General features: G+C 41.2%; 2 protein-coding genes across 3 annotated transcripts in view; both read left to right on the top strand.

Annotated features, from left to right (window-relative positions):
- The window catches only part of eif2ak3 (eukaryotic translation initiation factor 2-alpha kinase 3), a 29,503-nt gene extending 25,716 nt beyond the window's left edge, over positions 1–3,787 (top strand). The window contains exons 15-17 of the mRNA XM_058385858.1: positions 16–117; positions 225–287; positions 1,349–3,787. Coding sequence (XP_058241841.1) covers positions 16–117; positions 225–287; positions 1,349–1,528 — 345 coding nt within the window. The 3' untranslated portion in view covers positions 1,529–3,787. The remainder of the gene's footprint in view (positions 1–15; positions 118–224; positions 288–1,348) is intronic.
- A 2,187-nt stretch (positions 3,788–5,974) lies between these two features.
- atrn (attractin) overlaps positions 5,975–21,199 on the top strand; it is a 56,480-nt gene continuing 41,255 nt past the window's right edge. Inside the window, exons 1-4 of one of the 2 annotated variants that reach the window (XM_058380606.1) lie at positions 5,975–6,445; positions 12,711–12,794; positions 18,506–18,619; positions 20,569–20,697. In XM_058380606.1, coding sequence (XP_058236589.1) covers positions 6,180–6,445; positions 12,711–12,794; positions 18,506–18,619; positions 20,569–20,697 — 593 coding nt within the window. In that variant the 5' untranslated portion in view covers positions 5,975–6,179. The remainder of the gene's footprint in view (positions 6,446–12,710; positions 12,795–18,505; positions 18,620–20,568; positions 20,698–21,199) is intronic. The other variant, XM_058380617.1, reaches the window with a different exon arrangement.

The following is a 21,199-nucleotide window of genomic DNA, read 5'->3' as shown; positions in this document are numbered from 1 at the left end:
CTTTCTTTTTTGCAGTTGTCAGGGAACTCGTACTCTCATAAAGTGGATATTTACTCTCTGGGGTTGATCCTGTTTGAGCTGCTCTGCCCATTCCGCACACAGATGGAGAGAGTTAGAGTAAGAACAGTCATGCACTAATTCTCTAGCAAATTCAGCTTAACACGAGCTTCTGCTGAATTTAGATTTCTTTCATAAAAAAGTAACACATTCTTTGGTTTCTCTAGACTCTCACCGAGGTCCGGGACCTAAAGTTTCCCAAGTCCTTCAGTAAGAAAAATGTTCAGGAGGTAAGTGTGTTTTGTAACAGAGTGCAGAGATTTGTCACTTTGCTCAAAATGCAGATCAAGGGAAAGATTTTGTGGGGGGATAAGAAGACATAAGTATAGATGTTCTTATCTAAAATCACTGTTCTCCTTAATGTCTGAGTGTTGATAGAAGTAAAGCATAATTTGTTTAAATAAATTCTTAATACAGGGTTTGAAATTATAAACAGAACACTGCCCTCTGCTGGCATGTTTAGTTTCACAACGTTAAAAAACCCTCCACAATTTTAATTCCAGTCACTGATAAATGAATAGTGATTTTCAGGAATCCCTGAACCACAGAGGTTACCGTTTTCCTTCCTTGTCTTTGTCTGATTGTGTTTTGAATCACAGGTATAGATGAAGAAAACAGGAAAAGTACAGAACAGCTTTCATGTAACTCTATAGATCTATTATGTAGTTCCGTAACCTTTTTATACCCCCTTTTCCACCACAGTGACTTCTTTAAGACAGAGGAATTTCCTCTTTTTCCACAGACGTGGGCCTTGGTTCCCATTTCCCAGTTCCCATTACAGAAGAGGCTTTCTAATGGGTTAAAAGGATTTTTATTACGTTTAAGGCATGTCCAGGGTGACTTGCATTTGTCTCATTTATACCGATAAGTTGAGGGTTGATGGCTTTGCTCAAGGACTATCAGTTGGCAGTGTTGGGATTTGAACTCAACAAACAAGCTACCGATCAGAAGTCCGACATCATAATCACAGAGCTACTACTGCTCGTATTTTATGGCCTAATGAGCACACAATAAAAGGATCTAAATCCTTGACATCACAGCCTCCTCTCTCTTTATCAATACTTTAACATCTGCACCCAGGGTTAAAACCTAACCTTTTTCATCACGTCCTATAATTGTGTACTTCCTGTTGTGCATAGTTACACATTGTGGGATTTGTTTGTTTTTTTTTATTACTTCCCAAAAAAGGTTGCTGGAAGTTGGCCTAGTGGTTCCAGAGCAGCCTTGATTTCAGCTGCATACACAGTGCTGAGTGCTCTTTTACTGATGACTTTATTCCTGTGTGTTTCAGGCTCAGATGGTGCTCTCGATGCTCTCTCCTGTTCCTGCCGAACGACCCGAAACATCAGAGATCACAGAGATGCCACTGTTTCAGGAGCTCGAAATGCCGTGCAGAATCAGACAGCGCTCACGAACGTACAGCTCGTCATCCACAGGCCGACCGTCACGACAGCTGTCCGGCTCCAGTTAAAACCCACTGAGCTCGCGCCACCCTCTCAGCTCCACAGCTGGAAATGAACCGATTTCCTTTTTCTTCCTCACAATCGAAGCACACACTATAATCTCAGTCTCGCTAGAAAACAGGAGGAATTTTAGCTTTTCAGTCATTCCATCTCGAGCACAAACCCACACGCAGACGCCTGGCTGCAGTGCCTCTGCCTCTTGCCTCACCTGCCTCACTGCATTGACTTTTCCTCACTATCCAGGTCAGCCTCATGGCCTTCTCCCATCCTTTACACACTGAAGACTTTCACTCAGGAGAGAAGATGCTAACCAAACTGCTCGAGTCGTCGCGGATCAGCTCAGATTCTGATGGACACGTTATCATCTTTACCTCAGTTGCTCTTCCATAGTGCATACACACACACACACACACACACACACACACACACACATGGATTTGTCATTGTGGTAATGAAACATTTTACAGTGCTGAATGAAGGATTTAATGAGCTGCTTCGGAACGCTGGTCGCTCACCTTTTTGTTTTTAATAGGAAGTAGCACAGGACTGGCTTCCTACAAACTACATTATTTGTAAGAATCTGTCAGTTTTCTCATTTCTATTGTAAATAGACCTTAACTCCGAAAGAGTGTGAGAAACTTGTTAATGGTGCATGATGGAAACTGAAGACATGGTTTTTTTGGGCACAGTAGCCTTCTGGCACATGGGGACTGTGTATCTGCCTTAGTAACAGAGTAGTAGACAATTCTGCCAACTTCTTAATTGTGCTGATGAAGTATGCGAATATTGTGTGATTGATTGATTGATTGCTTTCTGACAGAATGCTTAGAATCAAAGAGAGATTTTTTTGAAGCTATACGTGTAAAGATGATGGTGTATAATTCTTTTCATCAATACCAAAACGGGTTTTGTACTCCCTGAAAATGAATTTCATACAGACATCCAGCTGACCGGAAACTTCATCCATACTTGTACCACTTATAGGTTTGTTTCCATAAAGGATAACAGATGGGTGGGAATGATATTTTTGGCACACAGTGCTGTTTTCCTCTGATTGTTTGTGTACACATTGTCCCTTAACATTTAAATGTGATAAAATCTCCAGATGCAAGCTTAGACTTTTAGAGTATGGAGGTAGAATGATGCTTGATATGTGAGTAGTCTGTTTGTTGTCTGTAGGAGCTGTGTGTGTGTGTGAGAGAGAGAGGGTGGGTGGGTGTGTGTGTGTGTGTGAGTGAGAGAGAGAGAGAGAGAGAGAGAGAGAGAGGGTGGTTGTGTGTGTGTGTGTGTGTGTGTGTGTGTGTGTGTGTGTGTGTGTGTGTGAGAGAGAGAGGGTGGTTGTGTGTGTGTGTGAGTGAGAGAGAGAGAGAGGGTGGGTGTGTGTGTGTGTGTGTGAGAGAGAGAGAGGGTGGTTGTGTGTGTGTGTGTGAGAGAGGGTGGTTGTGTGTGTGTGTGTGTGTGTGTGTGTGTGTGTGTGTGAGAGAGAGAGAGAGAGAGAGAGAGGGTGAGTGTGTGTGTGTGTGAGAGAGAGAGAGGGTGGTTGTGTGTGTGTGTGTGTGAGAGAGAGAGAGGGTGAGTGTGTGTGTGTGCAGCTCTCTAGTGCAGAAAGGACATTTCTTCTTAATCATACATACAGACCTTTAGCAAGACCTTCAGGACATGCCTCACCTTCCACCCCTATTATAAATCTTTTGGGTTTCATTTTGAGCTTTATCTCAGCTACCCTGTTTATTTTATTTATTTACTTTTTTTTCCCCATCAGCATGCCACTGGAAGACGATGAAGCCTTTTAGTTTTCAGTATCAGTATGTGGCCATAGAACAAGTTTTTAGAACGACTTTTATATCGATTATTCTGTTCCTCAGTTCCTATTCTGTTACTCACAACTGTGACTAGTTCATGCTAATAACCGCATTGACCAGGTACAGACTTGAATTTTGCATAAATGTGTCACTGTAATTCAATTATTTCAGTATACGTCCGTCCGGATTGAGACGGCGTTGCCTTTAACTGTTCTGACGGTTTTTCCCCTGTAACAGTTCAAAGCTCTGTCAGCTTTCCTGACTTGTCCGTTGTAACCTGGAATCTTTGGGCACAATCTATTTCTCCTTTTGTCCTTGTAAATATGTTCTTGTTTTTATTTATGTTCTTTGCAGAATCAATCCTTTTGGGTTGGTGATGATGTATAAATGCACTTCATGCAGTGGAGTGTGTTGAAATATTGTGACTTCTTACAAGTCAAAATTGAATAAATATTCTATGAACTTTGGTAAAAAAAACCCAAAAATGTTTGTTTTATTTAAAGCATTTTTAAAGGCTTTCTTTCTAGAAACGACAATATCTGAAATCTACAGCCATGTGTATAGACAAGTGTTTAAAAAAAAAAGACACTACTAAATATAAGAGGGTTATAAATAGGTTATACAGTATGAATGTCAATAACATTAAATTCCAGTGTCCAAATATAGGTTTATTTCCTTGCAGGAACATGAGTACACGAGAAATTGGATTCCCGCATGACCTTCTTTATAGTTAAAACAATCAGGGTTTTTTTTATTTTTTTTTCCTTAAACCAGAACCATCTGTTCCTTTTTTTAAGTATGAGTATCAAATACAGCTCGCATCTTCCCCCCCAAAATAATAAATAAATACATAAAATAAAAAAAGAAAAGATAAATAAGAAAACACGAGGTGGCGCTGTCTCGCTGTTCTTTTCACACAAGACTATTTATTTCTTTTTCAGTAATAATCACAAACACCAGATGAAAATCTTACAGCAGACATGCTTCGTACCAAACTAAATCTCTTGCTTTAAATACAGAAAAAAGCATCTGTTTAAACCACTAATACACTATGTTGCCAAAAGTTTTAGGACGTCTGCCTTTACATGCACATGAATATTATATGAAGTCGGCCCTCCCTTTGCAGCTATAACAGCTTCAGCTCTTCTGGGAAGGCTTTCCACAAGCTGTGTTTATGGGAATTTTTGACCATTCCACTAGAAGCGCATTTGTGAGGTCAGGCACTGATGTTGGACGAGAAGGCCTGGCTCTCAGTCTCCGCTGTAATTCATCCCAAAGGTGTTCTATCCGGTTGAGGTCAGGACTCTGTGAAGTGACTCGCTCATCCATGTCTTTATGGACCTTGCTTTGTGCACTGATGCACAGTCATGTTGGAACAGGAAGGGGTCATCCTCAAACTGTTCTCACAAATTTGGGAGCATGACATTGTCCAAAATGTCTTGGTATGCTGAAGCATTAAGAGTTCCTTTCACTGGAACTAAGTGGCCAAGACCCTGAAAAACAACACCTGAATTCAATGACTTCGAGGGGTGTCCCAAAACTTTCGGCAATAAAGTGAATGTCTGCTTTGATTAAATTTAGTCTCTGATTTGTTTATTTAAAACTTTTTTTCATCATGCTTTCATCCTTATACTGAAACAAAAAAGCATCAGAAAAGATAAGCAAAGCAGATTTAATCTCGGTTGTGTTTACAGTAAAATCAGGTATAACTGACACACAACTAATCATAAAATGACGAGTCCAGTTCAGTTTGTCCAGAAAAATGAGGTGTGTTAAATAATATGTGTGAAACCTATATGAAAGCTGAAATTCTGCACTTTAATCCATCAGTCATCAATCATTTCAAATGAGCAATATGATGCTGGAATTCAGAAAATAGTGAAATACCACACAAGCTCACATCTCACTATTCATATGAATCATATATGGAGGAAAATGCCACATAAAAATGTAAAGGTAGATAAGTCTCTTCACTTCCAGTTCCATCACATGCCTGATTAAAAGCTTCTTAGGTTACATCTTAACACTAAGAAAAGATATCATAAAAAAATAAATAAATATAATATAATATAATATAATATAATATAATATAATATAATATAATATAATATAATAAAAAAATGTTATATATATATATATATATATATATATATATATATATATATATAATATACATATATTTATATATAACAAACATTTTACAGGTAAAATAATAATTTTTGAGTATATATAATTTTTATAAATGTTTTTTTTCTTGATCCAATTAAACATGTGTAACAGAAACAGATGCACAAATGTTTCCTTAAGGACGAAACATAATATAAATATAATGATAAATGTAATGTATCTTAAAAAATTAAAACGCTATAATTTACAGGACAATGAGAAGTAACGGTGTCTGTCCTCCTCTCTAATGAATAAAGCAAGCTGTGGAATTCTTCCTGCTCTGTTCTTGTCAGCGCCATCAACAGTTGAGCAGCAAATGATTGAGACTTTAGCCCCGTCCCAAATCGCATACTTTCACACTAACTAGAAGGTCGATATAGTGCTCAAAACATGGTGGCTTGCTGTGTTGTGTTGTAGGAAGTGATTTGGGACAGAGCCTTTTTCACTCGGGTAACTTTGGACTTCCGCATCTCTCCGAATCGTCGTCATTTCCGGCTGCGTCCCAATACCGCAGCGATAAGCATCGCTAAGATGTAAATGGAGAGGAGAGATAAAAGTCTGACAAGACGGTCATTGCAGACGCCCGCGGCAGTACAAACCGCATTTTCTCGCCATCTCTTATAATTAGTCGTCTAGTGATAATAACAGAGGCTTTTCCAGAAACTCTGTCAGCCATTTTTAGCGAATAAGAATGGCCGGAGAGGTTCGCGGGGCCCTTGGCCGAAGAAGGAGCGTGTTGCTCGGCCTGGTTCGGTCAGGCCTCCGCGGGCCACAATGGCGGACTTTTATTCTCATTTCTGCTGCTGTTGGGGGACTCTTTGGACTGTCCGCCGCCGCCGAGGCCAAAGAGTGCGACAAGCCGTGTGTGAACGGTCGGTGCGACCCGGCTAGCGGCAGCTGCGTGTGTGAGCCGGGCTGGGTAGAGGAGCAGTGCCAACACTGCGGCGGCCGCTTCAGGTGAGAGCAATAACACTGATATAGCGCTTTAAAGCACCACAACACCGGAGCGCTTCACTGCTGAGTCTCCGTCTAATCCAGATTATTCCTCCGCCTGTCCTGCAGCACACAGGAAACATTAATGACTGTTCAGAGCCACCGCGTCGACTTCTAACTTTGTGGGGGGTTTTGTGCAAATCTGACTAATTGTCTTTTCATACATGATGTGTGTGAGGTTTATAGAAGAGTCGTGAGCAGAGTTTGTATAAACACTGTTCACGGAGGCGTAGGTGTAATATCACGCTTTTCCTGAATGCGGACTAATCTTGGTCTTTTATTGGATCCTAATCAGGATTGACCATTAAAATGGACTTTCTGTACCATGTCCAGGAGTGTGTGTGTGTGTGTGTCTCGCGCGCGTGTGCTGGGATTGTCAGCAGCAGTTGTGTCCCTGTCAGCTGTCAAAGTACTAAACACTCGGACACCACACAGTCTGCTGCTGTTGTTTTGATCCTAATCAGCTTTGTCATGTCTGTGAGATGATGATGATGATGATGATGATGATGATGATGTCGGTTTGTTGGTACTTGTGTGTTTGAGAAGGGTTCTTGGGAATGAAATGACTGGTGTGGTGAGTGCTCCAGGGTGGACAGAGACACTGAGTGGTCATTGATGGACTGACAGTATTTTTGTTTAAAGAGCTGAGGTTGGCTGAGGTGAAGACGCCCCTGAATTGTGTGTAAGTGGAGTGAGTGAAGATAAAGCCTGTAGCTCGCTCATTGAGACAGTGCTGTCCTGACTGAGGAGAGACACTGGGCTTTAAGGATGCTTTTTCATCATCAGGACAAATGTCTGTACACTCAGTGACAAATCATCTCACTTATGTGTCTCTGCAGCTCATAGAAAGCTTTATGTACTTTGTAAAGATACATTATGTTGCAAATACATGTAACTGAATGTAAACTGAAGAAATGGCATTTCCCAAAAAAAAAACCCTCCAGTGAGTGTGTGAATGCGTGAGACAGTGAGTGATGTTGGTTCATTTTAGTAATGGCTGACATTCCCCTTTCCTCAGACACTCAGACATCAGCCATTAATAGCATTATATAAAAGTCGTTATTCTCACTGAAAGTGGGCCATTGAAAAGATAGAGGGAGGGTGTGTATCCTGTATTAAAAATGAAGAATAAGCCTGTATGCTCTTTTTTATTAATATATCCCCAGGTCCCCTGATATCCCCTGATCTATTGCCAGATTCAAAATTCCGTAACTGAATTAGCGCTCAGTGGAGTTGGCTGTTATGCATGCACAGCTTTTATTGTGGGCAACAGAAGCCTATCTGTCTATCTCTAACCAGCAAACATCCCAACCCTCACACACTCCCTCACACACTCCCTCACACCCTCACTCACACCCTCACTCACACCCTCACTCACTCCCTCACTCACTCCCTAACTCCCTCACACACTCCCTCACTCCCTCACACACTCCCTCACACCCTCACTCACTCCCTAACTCACTCACACACTCACACCCTCACTCACTCCCTAACTCACTCACTCCCTAACTCACTCACTCCCTAACTCACACACTCCCTCACACCCTCACTCACTCCCTAACTCACTCACTCACTCACTCCCTCACACCCTCACTCACTCCCTAACTCACTCACTCACTCACTCCCTAACTCACACACTCCCTCACACCCTCACTCACTCCCTAACTCACTCACTCACTCACTCCCTAACTCACACACTCCCTCACACCCTCACTCACTCCCTAACTCACTCACTCACTCACACCCTCACTCACTCCCTAACTCACACACTCCCTCACACCCTCACTCACACCCTCACTCACACCCTCACTCACACCCTCACTCACTCCCTAACTCACACCCTCCCTCACACCCTCCCTCACACCCTCCCTCACACACTCCCTCACACCCTCACTCACTCCCTAACTCACACACTCCCAGACACCCTCACTCACACCCTCACTCACTCCCTAACTCACACACTCCCTCACTCACACCCTCACTCACTCCCTCACACCCTCACTCACACCCTCACTCACTCCCTAACTCACTCACACACTCACACCCTCACTCACTCCCTAACTCACTCACACACTCACACCCTCACTCACTCCCTAACTCACTCACTCCCTAACTCACTCACTCCCTAACTCACTCACTCCCTCACACCCTCACTCACTCCCTAACTCACTCACACCTTTACTCATTCACTCACTCACACCTTTACTCCCTCACACCCTCACTCACACCTTTACTCATTCACTCACTCACACCTTTACTCATTCACTCACTCACACCTTTACTCACTCACACCCTCACTCACACCTTTACTCACTCACACCCTCACTCACACCTTTACTCATTCACTCACTCACTCACTCACTCCCTAACTCACACAATCCCTCATTCACACACTCACTCACTCCCTAACTCACACAATCCCTCATTCACACACTCACTCACTCCCTAACTCACACAATCCCTCATTCACACACTCACTCACTCCCTAACTCACACAATCCCTCATTCACACACTCACTCACTCCCTAACTCACACAATCCCTCATTCACACACTCACTCACTCCCTAACTCACACAATCCCTCATTCACACCCTCACTCACTCACTCACTCACTCACTCACCCGCTTCCTCAGCCGCTTCCTCACCTGGTCACTCATTCACTCACATGCTCCCTCCCCTGCACCCTCACCTGTTCACTCCCTCCCTCACTCGATCACTCACTCCTTCACTCACTCATTCCCTCAAACACTCTGTGACTCACAATCTTGATCACTCTATCCCTCACTCACTCATTTACTCACACACACACACACACTTTTTCAGTCTCTCACACACTCATACACACACTCCCTCATTCCCACACTTCCTTACTCACACACACACTCAATTGCGTGCTCGCAGTCTCCTTCCTCTGCGTGTCTTTAAATAGATGAAACACACATTCCTACCTCATTTCCTGTTGTACTGTTAACTCACATCCGTTGTGGATGCAGTGTGAGGACCAGTAGCAGGGATTTATTCTTTAAGCTGCCTCAGATCGTTTTTTTTAAAACAGTAGTGTTGTTTCCTTGCTTGCTTGCTTGTTTGTTTGTCTAGCATTTTTTATTACAGTATAATGAATACTGATAAATATGATCTTTTATCTATAAAGTAGTGTCCCAGTCCTGGGTTAGAGGTTAGAGGTGTGGGAAAACTGTACTGGATCAGGATTATGAAAACTGCATTAAGTTTAGATGCAGCCTGATATCAAAGATTATAAACCTTCACAGATTGAGGGTAATCTGAGTGAAATAATCATTCGATTAAATGAGGTTAATAATCTGTTCAACAGAAGAATAAGTTCAGGTCTGAAAACTTTTTCCAGTCCGTGCATACATTCATGAAGACTGCAACTTTTAATTACTTTAGTAATTGAGTGTTCTGTTGGTTATCTGGTTGATTACTCGAGTAATCAGGTATGAAATTTTGCTTTAAGTGGAGTGTGTGTGTGTGTGTGGTGAGGGCCTTGTTCACTGTGACTTTGCTGTGGTAATAACTAAAAGAACAGGGCTCAAGCTTTTACTTCAGGGTTACCAGCTGTCACCATCTTGGCATGAGACTCGCACCGTCATGCTCTGATTCAAACCTGGGAACATCAGAGCAATGAACAGATCTCAGTTATATCTCACGGCACATTTACAACAACGTTATTATAGAATCATTAATCCCACGGCGGAATATCTCTCCCAGTCAGAGTTTGATGCACTCTGACAAATCAACTGCAACAAACTTACTCCTGAGCGAGAGTAGATAGTCCTGCTTACGAAAGAGAAGGCTATGTAGACATAACTTGTTGTACTGTATTGAGTAACTACTACTAGTCATCGTATCGTGTTTAGTTTGCGTAACCCTTGCAAGCCTCGTCTGGTTTGTGTAGTTGTGATGCGTCCAGATTATTTCATCCTGAGGTATAGACGTTGTGCCGTTGTGCTACGCTAGATCTTGTACATGTGTTATGATTTAGGTTGAAATGATTCCAAACTACCATCAGCTTTCTTTTTCTCTCTTTTTTTTTAAAAAGCCTCCCTCTATGATCGTTACTTTATCATCTGTCTCGTGTGCAGTCTAATCGAAATCCTCAGCTTGTTGGCTCATTGTGCCACAGCAGTTAGAGCCGTCTGTGTACTGTACTGTATGGATCAATCATGCACAGATCCTACATAACCAAGCTTCAAAACCAGAATCTTAATTTTTTTCTTTCTTTATTTTGCAGTTGAATTACTCAGTAAATCAGAGGAATCGTGTTACTACTGAAAACATTTAACACGTTTTATTTATTTTTTGAAGTAAAATTAGATCAGACCGGCGTCAAACTAGACATATTGCCAAAAGTTTTGGGACACCCCTCCAAATCATTGAATTCAGGTGTTGCGCTTGGCCCCTTAGTTCCAGTGAAGGGAACTCTTAATGCTTCAGCATACCAAGACATTTTGGACAATTTCATGCTCCCAACTTTGTGGGAACAGTTTGGGGATGACCCCTTCCTGTTCCAACATGACTGCACACCAGTGCACAAAGCAAGGTCCATAAAGACATGGATGAGTGAGTTTGGTGTGGAGGAACTGCACAGAGTCCTGACCTCAACCCGATAGAACACCTTTGGGATGAATTAGACTGAGAGTCAGGTCAAAACTGGGACGTCTGCCTTTACATGCACTTGAATGTAATATGGAGTCGGCGCACCCTTTGCAGCTATAACAGCTTTAACTCTTGAAGGCTTTTCACAAGATTTAGGAGTGTGTTTATGGGAATTTTTGACCATTCCTCTAGAAGCGCATTTGTGAGGTCAGACACTGATGTTGGATGAGAAGTCCTGGCTCGCAGTCTCCGCTCTAATTCATCCCAAAGCTGAACCCAAAGATCACGTTGAGGTCAGGACTCTGTGAAGTTCCTCCACACCAAACTCACTCATCCATGTCTTTATGGCCCTTGCTTTGTGCACTGGTGTGCAGTCATGTTGGAACAGGAAGGGGTCATCCCCAAACTGTTCCCACAAAGTTGGGAGCATGAAATTGTCCAAAATGTCTTGGTATGCTGAAGCATTAAAGGAGCCAACCCTAAAACACAACACCTGAATTCAATGATTTGGAGGGGTGTCCCAAAACATTTAACAATATAGTGTATCATTTCAAGGCAAATGTAGGATGTGGATTAACCTCAGTGAAGTCGGGCATTTTTATTAGGATGCAGCACATGCACACAAAAAAACAGGGAAAATCTTATATTAAATCTTATATTATTTGTGACGTTTTTTTCAATATATTCGCACACTGGCCTGTAATGTTTGTGATATCTGAAGACGAGTAAATGCATTATGGTGTGTGTGTTTAACCAACGTGCACATTTTGCTGTTTTCGATCCTTGTGTCTGAATGAGCAACTCTAAAATGCTGAGTATATAAAAAGCGGACCTGTAATGTCGGCGCTATTCTTCGCTCCGCAACATTTACATGACACTGGATCGGGTTACACAGAACCTGTACATGCAGACTGACGTACAGTTTTGGACACCTTTAAAGAGTTCAGACATTTTTAAAGGTATTTTATAAAGATATTTCAGACATCACGCAGACAAATGGAAGATAATCAGCTTTGACTTTATTTAGGATTTGTGATTAGACCCAGAACTCTGACCATTAGTCTTTTGAGTCTCACTTTAAAACCACACACACTTTTACATTAGTGTTATCTGTACCTTTGCGTACAGAACTAAGACTATGTCTGATGATATCACAAAAACATGGGCAGGTTTTAGAGAAACATTTCGTGTTATACAGGTGTAGTTTAATAAAGCCAACACGCCTGTTTATTATTTTTTTTATTGGTGCGTTTATAGTACTTTGTACCCACTTTCTTAAACTGTTATATCGTTATACACACCCGTCAACACAGAGTGGTGATTTGTCTTCTGATAGATCAGTACACACTGGCTGTTTATATATTTACCCAGCAACCTTGAAACTATAAAGTGCACCGTGTGTGTCTCTCTTTCCTAAGTGTTTTCAGAGAAGTACTGCTACGAGCTAAATTACAGCGGGTCATTTTCAGCTGAACTTTGCTCGTTGCTCTGTGTAGTGTGTGTGTGTGTGTGTGTGTGTGTGTGTGTGTGTGTGTGTTTGTTTTGTTGTTCTTGGTTCTCTCAGTCCTGTCAGGTATGTTTACTGTGGGATTGTTATTGATGTGTTCACAGGTTAACTGGACCTTCTGGATACCTGACAGATGGACCAGGGAACTACAAACACAAAACCAAGTGCACATGGCTCATAGAGGGACAGTGAGTTCCACTTTCACTTCCTCTTTTCCACACACACACACCCACCCACACACACACACACATATTCCTGAATGTTCTCTGAAGCTGTTGATTATCTTCTGAAACAAATCGCATGCCAAAATATAGATTGGCATATGTTGATCAAGTAAATAATGAAGTAATTAGGATCATTAATGGACATATATGTGAAGGTGTTGTTAATTAGCAAGTCTGCCTTGCACCTACAGGGCTGGAGGTTCGATTCCCATCTCTTCCCTGTGTGTGGAGTTTGCATGTGCTCATGTTTGCATGCTTTAACCACAAGACAGAATTTGTTTTTTGTAACATCGTGCACGCTACCAACCCGGATACGTTTCCAACAGTTCTTCCAGGCAGTTAGAAGGAATCACTTTGGTCCGAGTTACTCCGTCTATGCGGCGCCCGTTTCATCTCAGCTAAGTAAAACTGGTTAAGAATTTTTACAGGCTGTACAGCTCACTCGCTAACAAACATACCTAATTTATATTGCTTCTGTGGAGCTTTACATCAGTCCTGAGGAATTGCCTAGAATGGACATGTTTATTTAACTCAGCTCAGTTTGCAGAGGAATTTATAGCATCTTGCTGTTCAGCAACTAGGCGTTAACATCCTCAATTTTGTAACACATCATACCCACAAATGACCAAAATAAACTAGATGAACTGAGGTCAGAGAACCAGTTAATGTATAATAGCAAATTCTTGTCTTCACCCATGCAGTTATTAGTAACAGTGGCTAGAAAGGTCATTATCACAAAGGTAAATAATAGTTGTGTTAAGTTGCTAGTTAACATTTTGGGAGGTGGGTGTGTTGGTCACATTTTTGGCTCAGTGTAATTTTGAAAGACTTGTAGTTGCTCTCTGCTTCTTGTTGCTCTTGTTGCTGTTGCAATTATTTTTCTGTATATTGCAGCTAGAATGTGTATGGTTGGATATCAACACATAATAAAAAAAATTGAGTCATTTCTGTCACTTCAGTAATATATTTACAAAGTATTTTGCTTACAAATAATAGTCAATGCTTAAATGCCACTACACTGTATTGCCAAAAGTTTTTGGACACCCCTCCAAATTATTGCATTCAGGGGTTGGGCTCGGCCCCTTAGTTTCAGTGAAGGGAACTCTTAATGCTTCAGCATACCAAGACATTTTGGACAATTTCATGCTCCCAACTTTGTGGGAACAGTTTGAGGATGACCCCTTCCTGTTCCAACATGACTGTACACCAGTGCACAAAGCAAGGTCCATAAAGACATGGATGAGTGAGTTTGGTGTGGAGGAACTTCACAGAGTCCTGACCTCAATGCCTTTGGGATGAATTAGAGCGGAGACTGTAAGCCAGGTCTTCTCGTCCAACATCAGTGCCTGACCTCACAAAGGCATTTCTAGAGGAATTGTCAAAAATTTCCATAAACACACTCCTAAATCTTGTGGAAAGCCTTCCCAGAAGAGTGGAAGAAGCTGTTATAGCTACAAAGGGCGGGCCAACTCCATATTACATTCATGTGCATGTAAAGTCAGACGTCCCAGTTTTTTTGGCCTGGCTCGCAGTCTCCTCTCTAGTTCATCCTGACAGTGTTCTATCGGGTTGAGGTGCAGGCCAGTCAAGTTCCTCCACACCATGTCTTTATGGACCTTGCTTTGTGCACTGGTGTAAAGGGGTCATCCCCAAACTGTTGCATGAAATTGTCCAAAATGTCTTGGTATGCTGAAGCATTAAGAGTTCCCTTCACTGAAACTAAGGGGCCGAGCCAAACCCCTGAGAAACAACTGAATTCAATGATTTGGAGGGGTGTCCTTAAACCTTTGGCAATATAGTGTATTTATCTGTCTTTTCTGAACATAACTTTATCTAGGGAATGCTACACACCCACACCCTTTCCCTATTCCTCCACCCAGCAAATATCCTTTGTAGTTTTTCTAATTTTGTGTCCACCTCAATTATACATAATTAAGAGTGGCTTTTCTTCCCGAGAGTATAAAACTCAGGAAATCTTGCTGTACAGCCCACCGCGTCGTCGCTGTAAGATGCGAGTAGGAATGTTTACACCAGCTGTGTCGATGGTTACATATTCGATTTTGGCCAAAATGTCCGTTGGCATTGCGAGGGAACAAAGTAGTCCTAAACAAATGTATGACTAATGACTAAATATATGAAATGGTGAGTCATTTGCAGTATTGCTCAAAACTGTTCAGGGACATGTTACACATGGACCCAGTTTAGCAAAATCACATGCCTTACAAGTTACAATCAGCAGAAGAGCAGAGACTACAACTGTTTATTTATTCATCCTTTAATATCGATGCCTTCTTCTCTAATGTTGGGCGCCGATGCGATTAATATTTTCTGCTAAACGGCAACATCTGCAAAGAAAATGTAGTTACATCCAGCTCCAGTAATCTATGTGCCTAATTTTGTTTTGTTCTTTTCGACGGATTGAACAAAGATTTGTTTGTCATGCAAATCAAAGGCAAAAACCTTGTGAATCCTATTTCATAAAACTGGTGCAGCCCTTACCTAGGGGATAATGTAATGAGGTTATACACTACATAGTGCACTCCATTTACATTTGCCACAGAAAATCTGATGGAAAAACTTCTAAATATAATGCAGCACAAGTACATCTCAGTCTTTATAGAGCTACTCGCTTGATTAAAAAAGTAATCCCAATAAATACGATGAGAAATGAGGGATTTGAAAAAAGTGTTTCAAATAAACAAACAACACTTTTTAGTGCCATGATCAGCCTCTTTTCCATACCAGGTTTCTCTCCTTATTGTTTTTCTGACACTTCACCTAATGGCTCTGTTATTTGTGAATGTTTTGTCACTCTTGACATATTCTAATGGAGTCACCTGTGCATAGGTGTACACACACAGACACACACACTCACACTTCTCCAGCAGAACTGCCTGCAGGTGGTTGTACATTTAAATAGGTCTTGATGGTTGAATGGATGAATTAACTAAATTCTCCACATCTAAATAAGTAGCACTTGAAGAGGACTTGGTAACTGGTGCGCTTTTAATAGTAGAACTGTAATGCAGTCGGTCACCTGTTTCACTTGATCCTAAAATTAAAACCTGTTTTGTTTAATAAAGCAGGACGTGATAAGCTGATAAGTGATAAACACTGTGTCGGTAGGAATAAACGGGAAATGTGTATCCATGTGTCCTATGCCAGCTCAGATACATGTTATTTTATCACACCTACACAGCGACAAGTAAAATTGGCAGCCACTCAGGAGAAAGAGAAAGGGGGAGGGAGAGGGGAAAAATTGAGGGAGAGAAAAAGAAGGAGAGAGGAAGAGAGGGAGGGAGAGAGAGAGAACGAGGGAGAGAAAAAGAAGGAGAGAGGAAGAGAGGGAGGGAGAGAGAGAGAACGAGGGAGAGAAAAAGAAGGAGAGAGGAAGAGAGGGAGGGAGGGAGAGAGAACGAGGGAGAGAGGGAGAAATGGGGGGAAGTGATAGAGAGACAGTAAGAGGGAGAGAAAAAAAGGGAGGGGGGAGAGAGACTAAAAAAGAGAGAGATACTATAAAACACTGAATATAAACTTTGGAGCTCTAGTATTTTTTCCTTGTCATTGTTTAGTGAGAGTTTTATATTGCTTATAAGTGCATCTATTATTTCTATACATTTTTATTGCAGCTAGTGAGCCGTCACTGGGTAACTAGTTCATTTTGTAGGCTATGTGCTATTTATGATACCACAGAAAGTACAAACAACACGAAACAAAACATCTTGGCTTATTTCACAATTATCAAAACAAGACTTCATCATTAAAACAGACTGCAAACTGTGCTCTGTTAAAACATCAGCACCATGTTCTCATAATACATGTAACCAGATAAATCATCTCAAACATAAACACTTCATTTCCAGCAGCACTGAGGCAGGCTAGGTGAGGAAACATGTCTACAGACAACACCATGACAGTGAAGATAACAATCCTGTGTGTTGATCTTGATGTTCAGCCAGTATCGGCCCTTGAGAGCAAAGGATTCCAACACACTGAAAGCAGGAGTGTACTTTACTTACAGATGTGGTTATATGAAGTGAAACAAAACCCACTCTTCCCTGCAGCTCTGCTCGATCCTAGGTAACTAATGTAGCTAATGTATGAATGATAAAAGCTGAAGCGTTCAACGTTTGTGACATACCTGATTAATATTAAGTTGGTTACTCGAGTGGATATTAGCATCAGTGTCAGTGAGTACCAAACACAAGGCATAACATTTTGACCACCTGCCTAATATTGTGTGGGTCGCCTTTTTGCTGCCAAAACAGTCATGACCCATCAAGGCATGGACTCTACTAGTCTCCATGTGGGCCAGCCTTCGCTCCCCATGCGCATCAATGAACCTTGGCCTCCCATGACCCTGTCGGCGGTTCAACACTGTCCCTTCCTTGGACCACTTTTGATAGATACTGACAACTGCAGACCGGGAACACCCCACAAGAGCTGCAGTTTTGGAGATGCCCTGATCCAGTCATCTAGCCATCACAATTTGGCCCTTGTCAAACTCGCTAAAATGCCCATTTTTCCTGTTTCTAACACATCAACTCTGAGGACACAATGTTCACTTGCTGCCTAATATATCCCACCCACTAACAGGTGCCATGATGAGGAGATAATCAGTGTTATACACTTCATGTGTCAGTGCTCATACTTTTATGCCTGATTGGTTTATGTAATCATACTCTCATAGTCTTGAAACACGTTCTAAATGATATAGGCCCACCATGTTGTACACCATGTTGAGACATCAGCGGCGGTTATTACATTTAAACCTAATAGTTAGTCAGAGATGTTGAAAACTCCAGCTCAGATGAAGCACGGTACAAGAGACGAACAGAATGATGGTGACGGAGCAAAATATATTTAACCAGTTTCTTTTACAATGAAAATGTTTAACATTAATATTCTAACACCACTGCTCAAAAGTTTGCGATCACTTTGCATATTTCAGCTTGATTTCAGCTACGGAGGAAGACTCCATCAGCCAATCCATCTTGTGGGAGATGCTCCAGGAAGCATGGGGTGAAATCTCATCAGATTATCTTGAAAAATCGACAACTAGAATGCCCAGACTGTAATTGCTGCAAAAGGTGTTTTTTTTTTTTTGTGATGAAGGCAAAGTTTGAAGAAAACATTCATCATTTCCATCAAAATCATTATTTCTAACTCTGATATGTTAGCATGTCCTGTTGTTTTGCTATATTTCTATTCAGACTAATTTTGTGTGTGTTTCCTTGGAAAACAATAACATTTTTGAGTGATCCCAAAATTTTGAGCGGTAGTGTACATGAACTGAAATTCGTAAGCAGGAATAGGACCAGCAGCTTCAGAGAGCATTTAGTTGAGGTTATTTTGAGTAAAAGATGTTCTCCTATAATTTAAATGTAAGGTTTCAGTTAATCAGGATAATTATAAAGGTGTGTACATGAGTGTACATCGGTTGAGAGCACTGAGGCAGATGGCTGGCAATATCTAGGGTCATAATTAAATATAAGATTGTACATAAGTCTTTAAGAAGAGCGGGTAACACTAAGGCTGAAGAACAGTGTTATTTCTAGAGTTGAAACATGCTCTTGAACATCAGTAAAGTCTAACTAGACCTATAGAGTATGAAATAGTTGAGAAAATAACCCACACAACTGAAAAACCTCTACTCTCTGCCTGTGTGTTTGCAGGGCAAACTCTATTCTGAGGCTGCGCTTTGAGCACTTTGCCACCGAGTGCAGTTGGGATCACCTATATGTGTACGATGGAGACTCCATATACTCTCCTCTACTGGCTGCTTTCAGGTACTGGGAGATATTTGGGTAAATGGGTGTGAGTGTTTCCACAAGTCTGTCTGTGATAAAGCCATAACCAAATAAGCGAGCACTCAGTAATGACTAGAAGATCAATGATGTGCTTTAAATATGGAACAGGAGAAATCATTTTCTCTCTCTCTCTGTCTCTGTCTGTCTCTCTCTCTCTGTCTTCCTCTCTCTCTCTCTGTCTCTCTCTTTCTCTCTCTCACATGCACATGCACACACTTCATGCAAAAGCTTATAAAAATGTGGTTAATTAGCTTAATTTCACAAAGCTTTAAGTGAAGTAAATGTGTTTTAAGGAAATGACCAAAACATTTGAACCCAACCATCACAATAACTGGCACTCCTGCATTTAGTAGTTTGTGCAACATCCGAGCACACTGGGTCTCCTATAGTGCTTGATGAGATTGGAGTGAGCATACAATGCAGCACAAGTAATCTGAGAGCATTCCTCAATACAGAATCTCTCAAGATCCTCCAGGGTCCTAGGTCCTTTCAGTGTGAGAGAAAACTAATTAACAAAGACTGTTTAACACAACTCCGCTTTACCAAGGGTGCTGATAATTCTGCAGCTGACTATGCTTTCCTGATTTTTGTATTACTTTTTTTATTATCAACTAAAAATATCTCAAACATTTATTCAGTATAATGCTTGTCATTGATACTTAGCTGAGTCATAGATATCTGAGATCCAAATAATTTTTTACTTCAAGCATATACTGTATATGCATGTATTCCATATATGATGTTCACTGTTCACTTTATTAGGAACATGCACATGTGATCATGCAGATAAAGGTTCGTTAATGTTCACATCAGAATGAAGAAAAAGGCTCATCTCAATGACTTTAACCATGGCACGATGGCTGGTGCCAGATGGGCCGAGTTGAGTATTTCAGAAACTGTTGATCGACTGCAATTTTCACACACAACACTCTCTCCACAAAATGGTGTGAAAACAAGGTCTGCAGGCTGACACACCTTGTTGATGAAAGAGATCACAGGAGAATGACCAGACTGGTTTGAGCTGCAAGGAAGGATACAGTAACTCCTATAATCACTCTTTACATTCAGGGTGAGCAGAAAAGCATCTCAGCATGCACAAAACTTTGACCTTGAGGTGAATGGGGTAGAATAGCAGAAGACCACATCAGGTTTCGCTCCTCTTAGTCTGTACCCATGTCTCTCTTTCACCTGTTTTGGTGAGTCTGTGCCCATGATAGCTTGTCTGGCACCAGCAACTATGCCATGGATAACGACCGAGATCATATTTTCCCTACTTTTATGTTTGATGTGAACATTAACTGAAACTCTTGACTTATCTCTGCATGACCTTGTGTATTGTGCTGCTGCCACATGATTGGTGGTTGCACGAATGTACATGGACTCCTAATAAAGTGGATGGTGAGTGTATGTGCTCATACATAGGGCTTAACATGATGCTGTAATGAAGTGGGTGCCAAAGAGAACAGCATTTGAAAATAACTTATGTATATACTGGTATTTTACTGGTTATTTTTGATAGCCTGTCCGTTCAAAATTCAACGTTTAACTATTAATTAAGAATAAAAGCATTGCCACCCTTTACTTCACTTGGACGATGCGGTCATAAAGCATCTCTGCTGTGAGTGTCAATAATTCAAGTCAAAACCTCCACATAAGCAAAGATGCTACTGCTGCTGTTCGGCTTATTCTACTTCAATTTTCCACCAAAAATCTACAATTCCACCAAAAATCTATTAAGAGCAGCATTACAAAGACGTAAATCAACATATCGCCAACACCCATCTCCAGCCTCCTCTCTGGAATATCTTTAATACTGTTAGAGCTTCACCTCAAAGACAGTTTCATGATACCGGTAATTTAGAACTGCTTAGCATTTTTCATATCCATATATTGATGTCGAAAATAATATTAGTGCTCCCATGTTGCAGTGGTCTGATAGTTCCCGAACACTACAGCAATGAAACCGTTCCAGAGGTCGTGGCCGAATCGGGCTATGCCCTCCTCCACTTCTTCAGCGATGCAGCCTACAACCTCACAGGTTTCAACATCTCCTACAGGTGAGCTGAACAGGCAAATCTCACCACGAAATCAAGCAGTTCGTGACTAGTGGGATATAAAGCAACATTATTGCTATATACTTTTGAAATTAATGAATGCTTTTTCAAGATTTGTTTGTCTCATAAGTAACCAACACATCATTTGTCTTCTCTTTAGTGTTTGTATTAAACCAGTATATGAAGAAAATCTCATAAGTCATACAGAGATATATCACACACTGATGAGACCATCACTCAGTTTGAAAGCTAATGGGTCATAGCTCATTTTGGTGTGTAAAGAGAATAGAACAATGCTATTGTTTTTGCTATACACAGAAGACATTTGAGATGAATATCAGATGACAGATCAGAATTGAAGCTATTGTTCCCTGATATTTTATTTGCTGACAGTTTGGTCAGGGCTATACAACCAAATATTAAGTGCTGTTTAGTTTAATTTACATTAAGACTGTCTGTTACTTTTGTTTATCCAAAAATCGGGTTGTCTGCCACCAATCGTGAG

Source organism: Hemibagrus wyckioides, linkage group LG03 (genome assembly GCF_019097595.1).
Source record: "Hemibagrus wyckioides isolate EC202008001 linkage group LG03, SWU_Hwy_1.0, whole genome shotgun sequence".
In the NCBI taxonomy this organism is placed as follows: Eukaryota; Metazoa; Chordata; class Actinopteri; order Siluriformes; family Bagridae; genus Hemibagrus; species Hemibagrus wyckioides.
The sequence above is the reverse complement of the archived record's forward strand: the minus strand, read 5'-3'. Positions and strand labels throughout refer to the sequence as shown.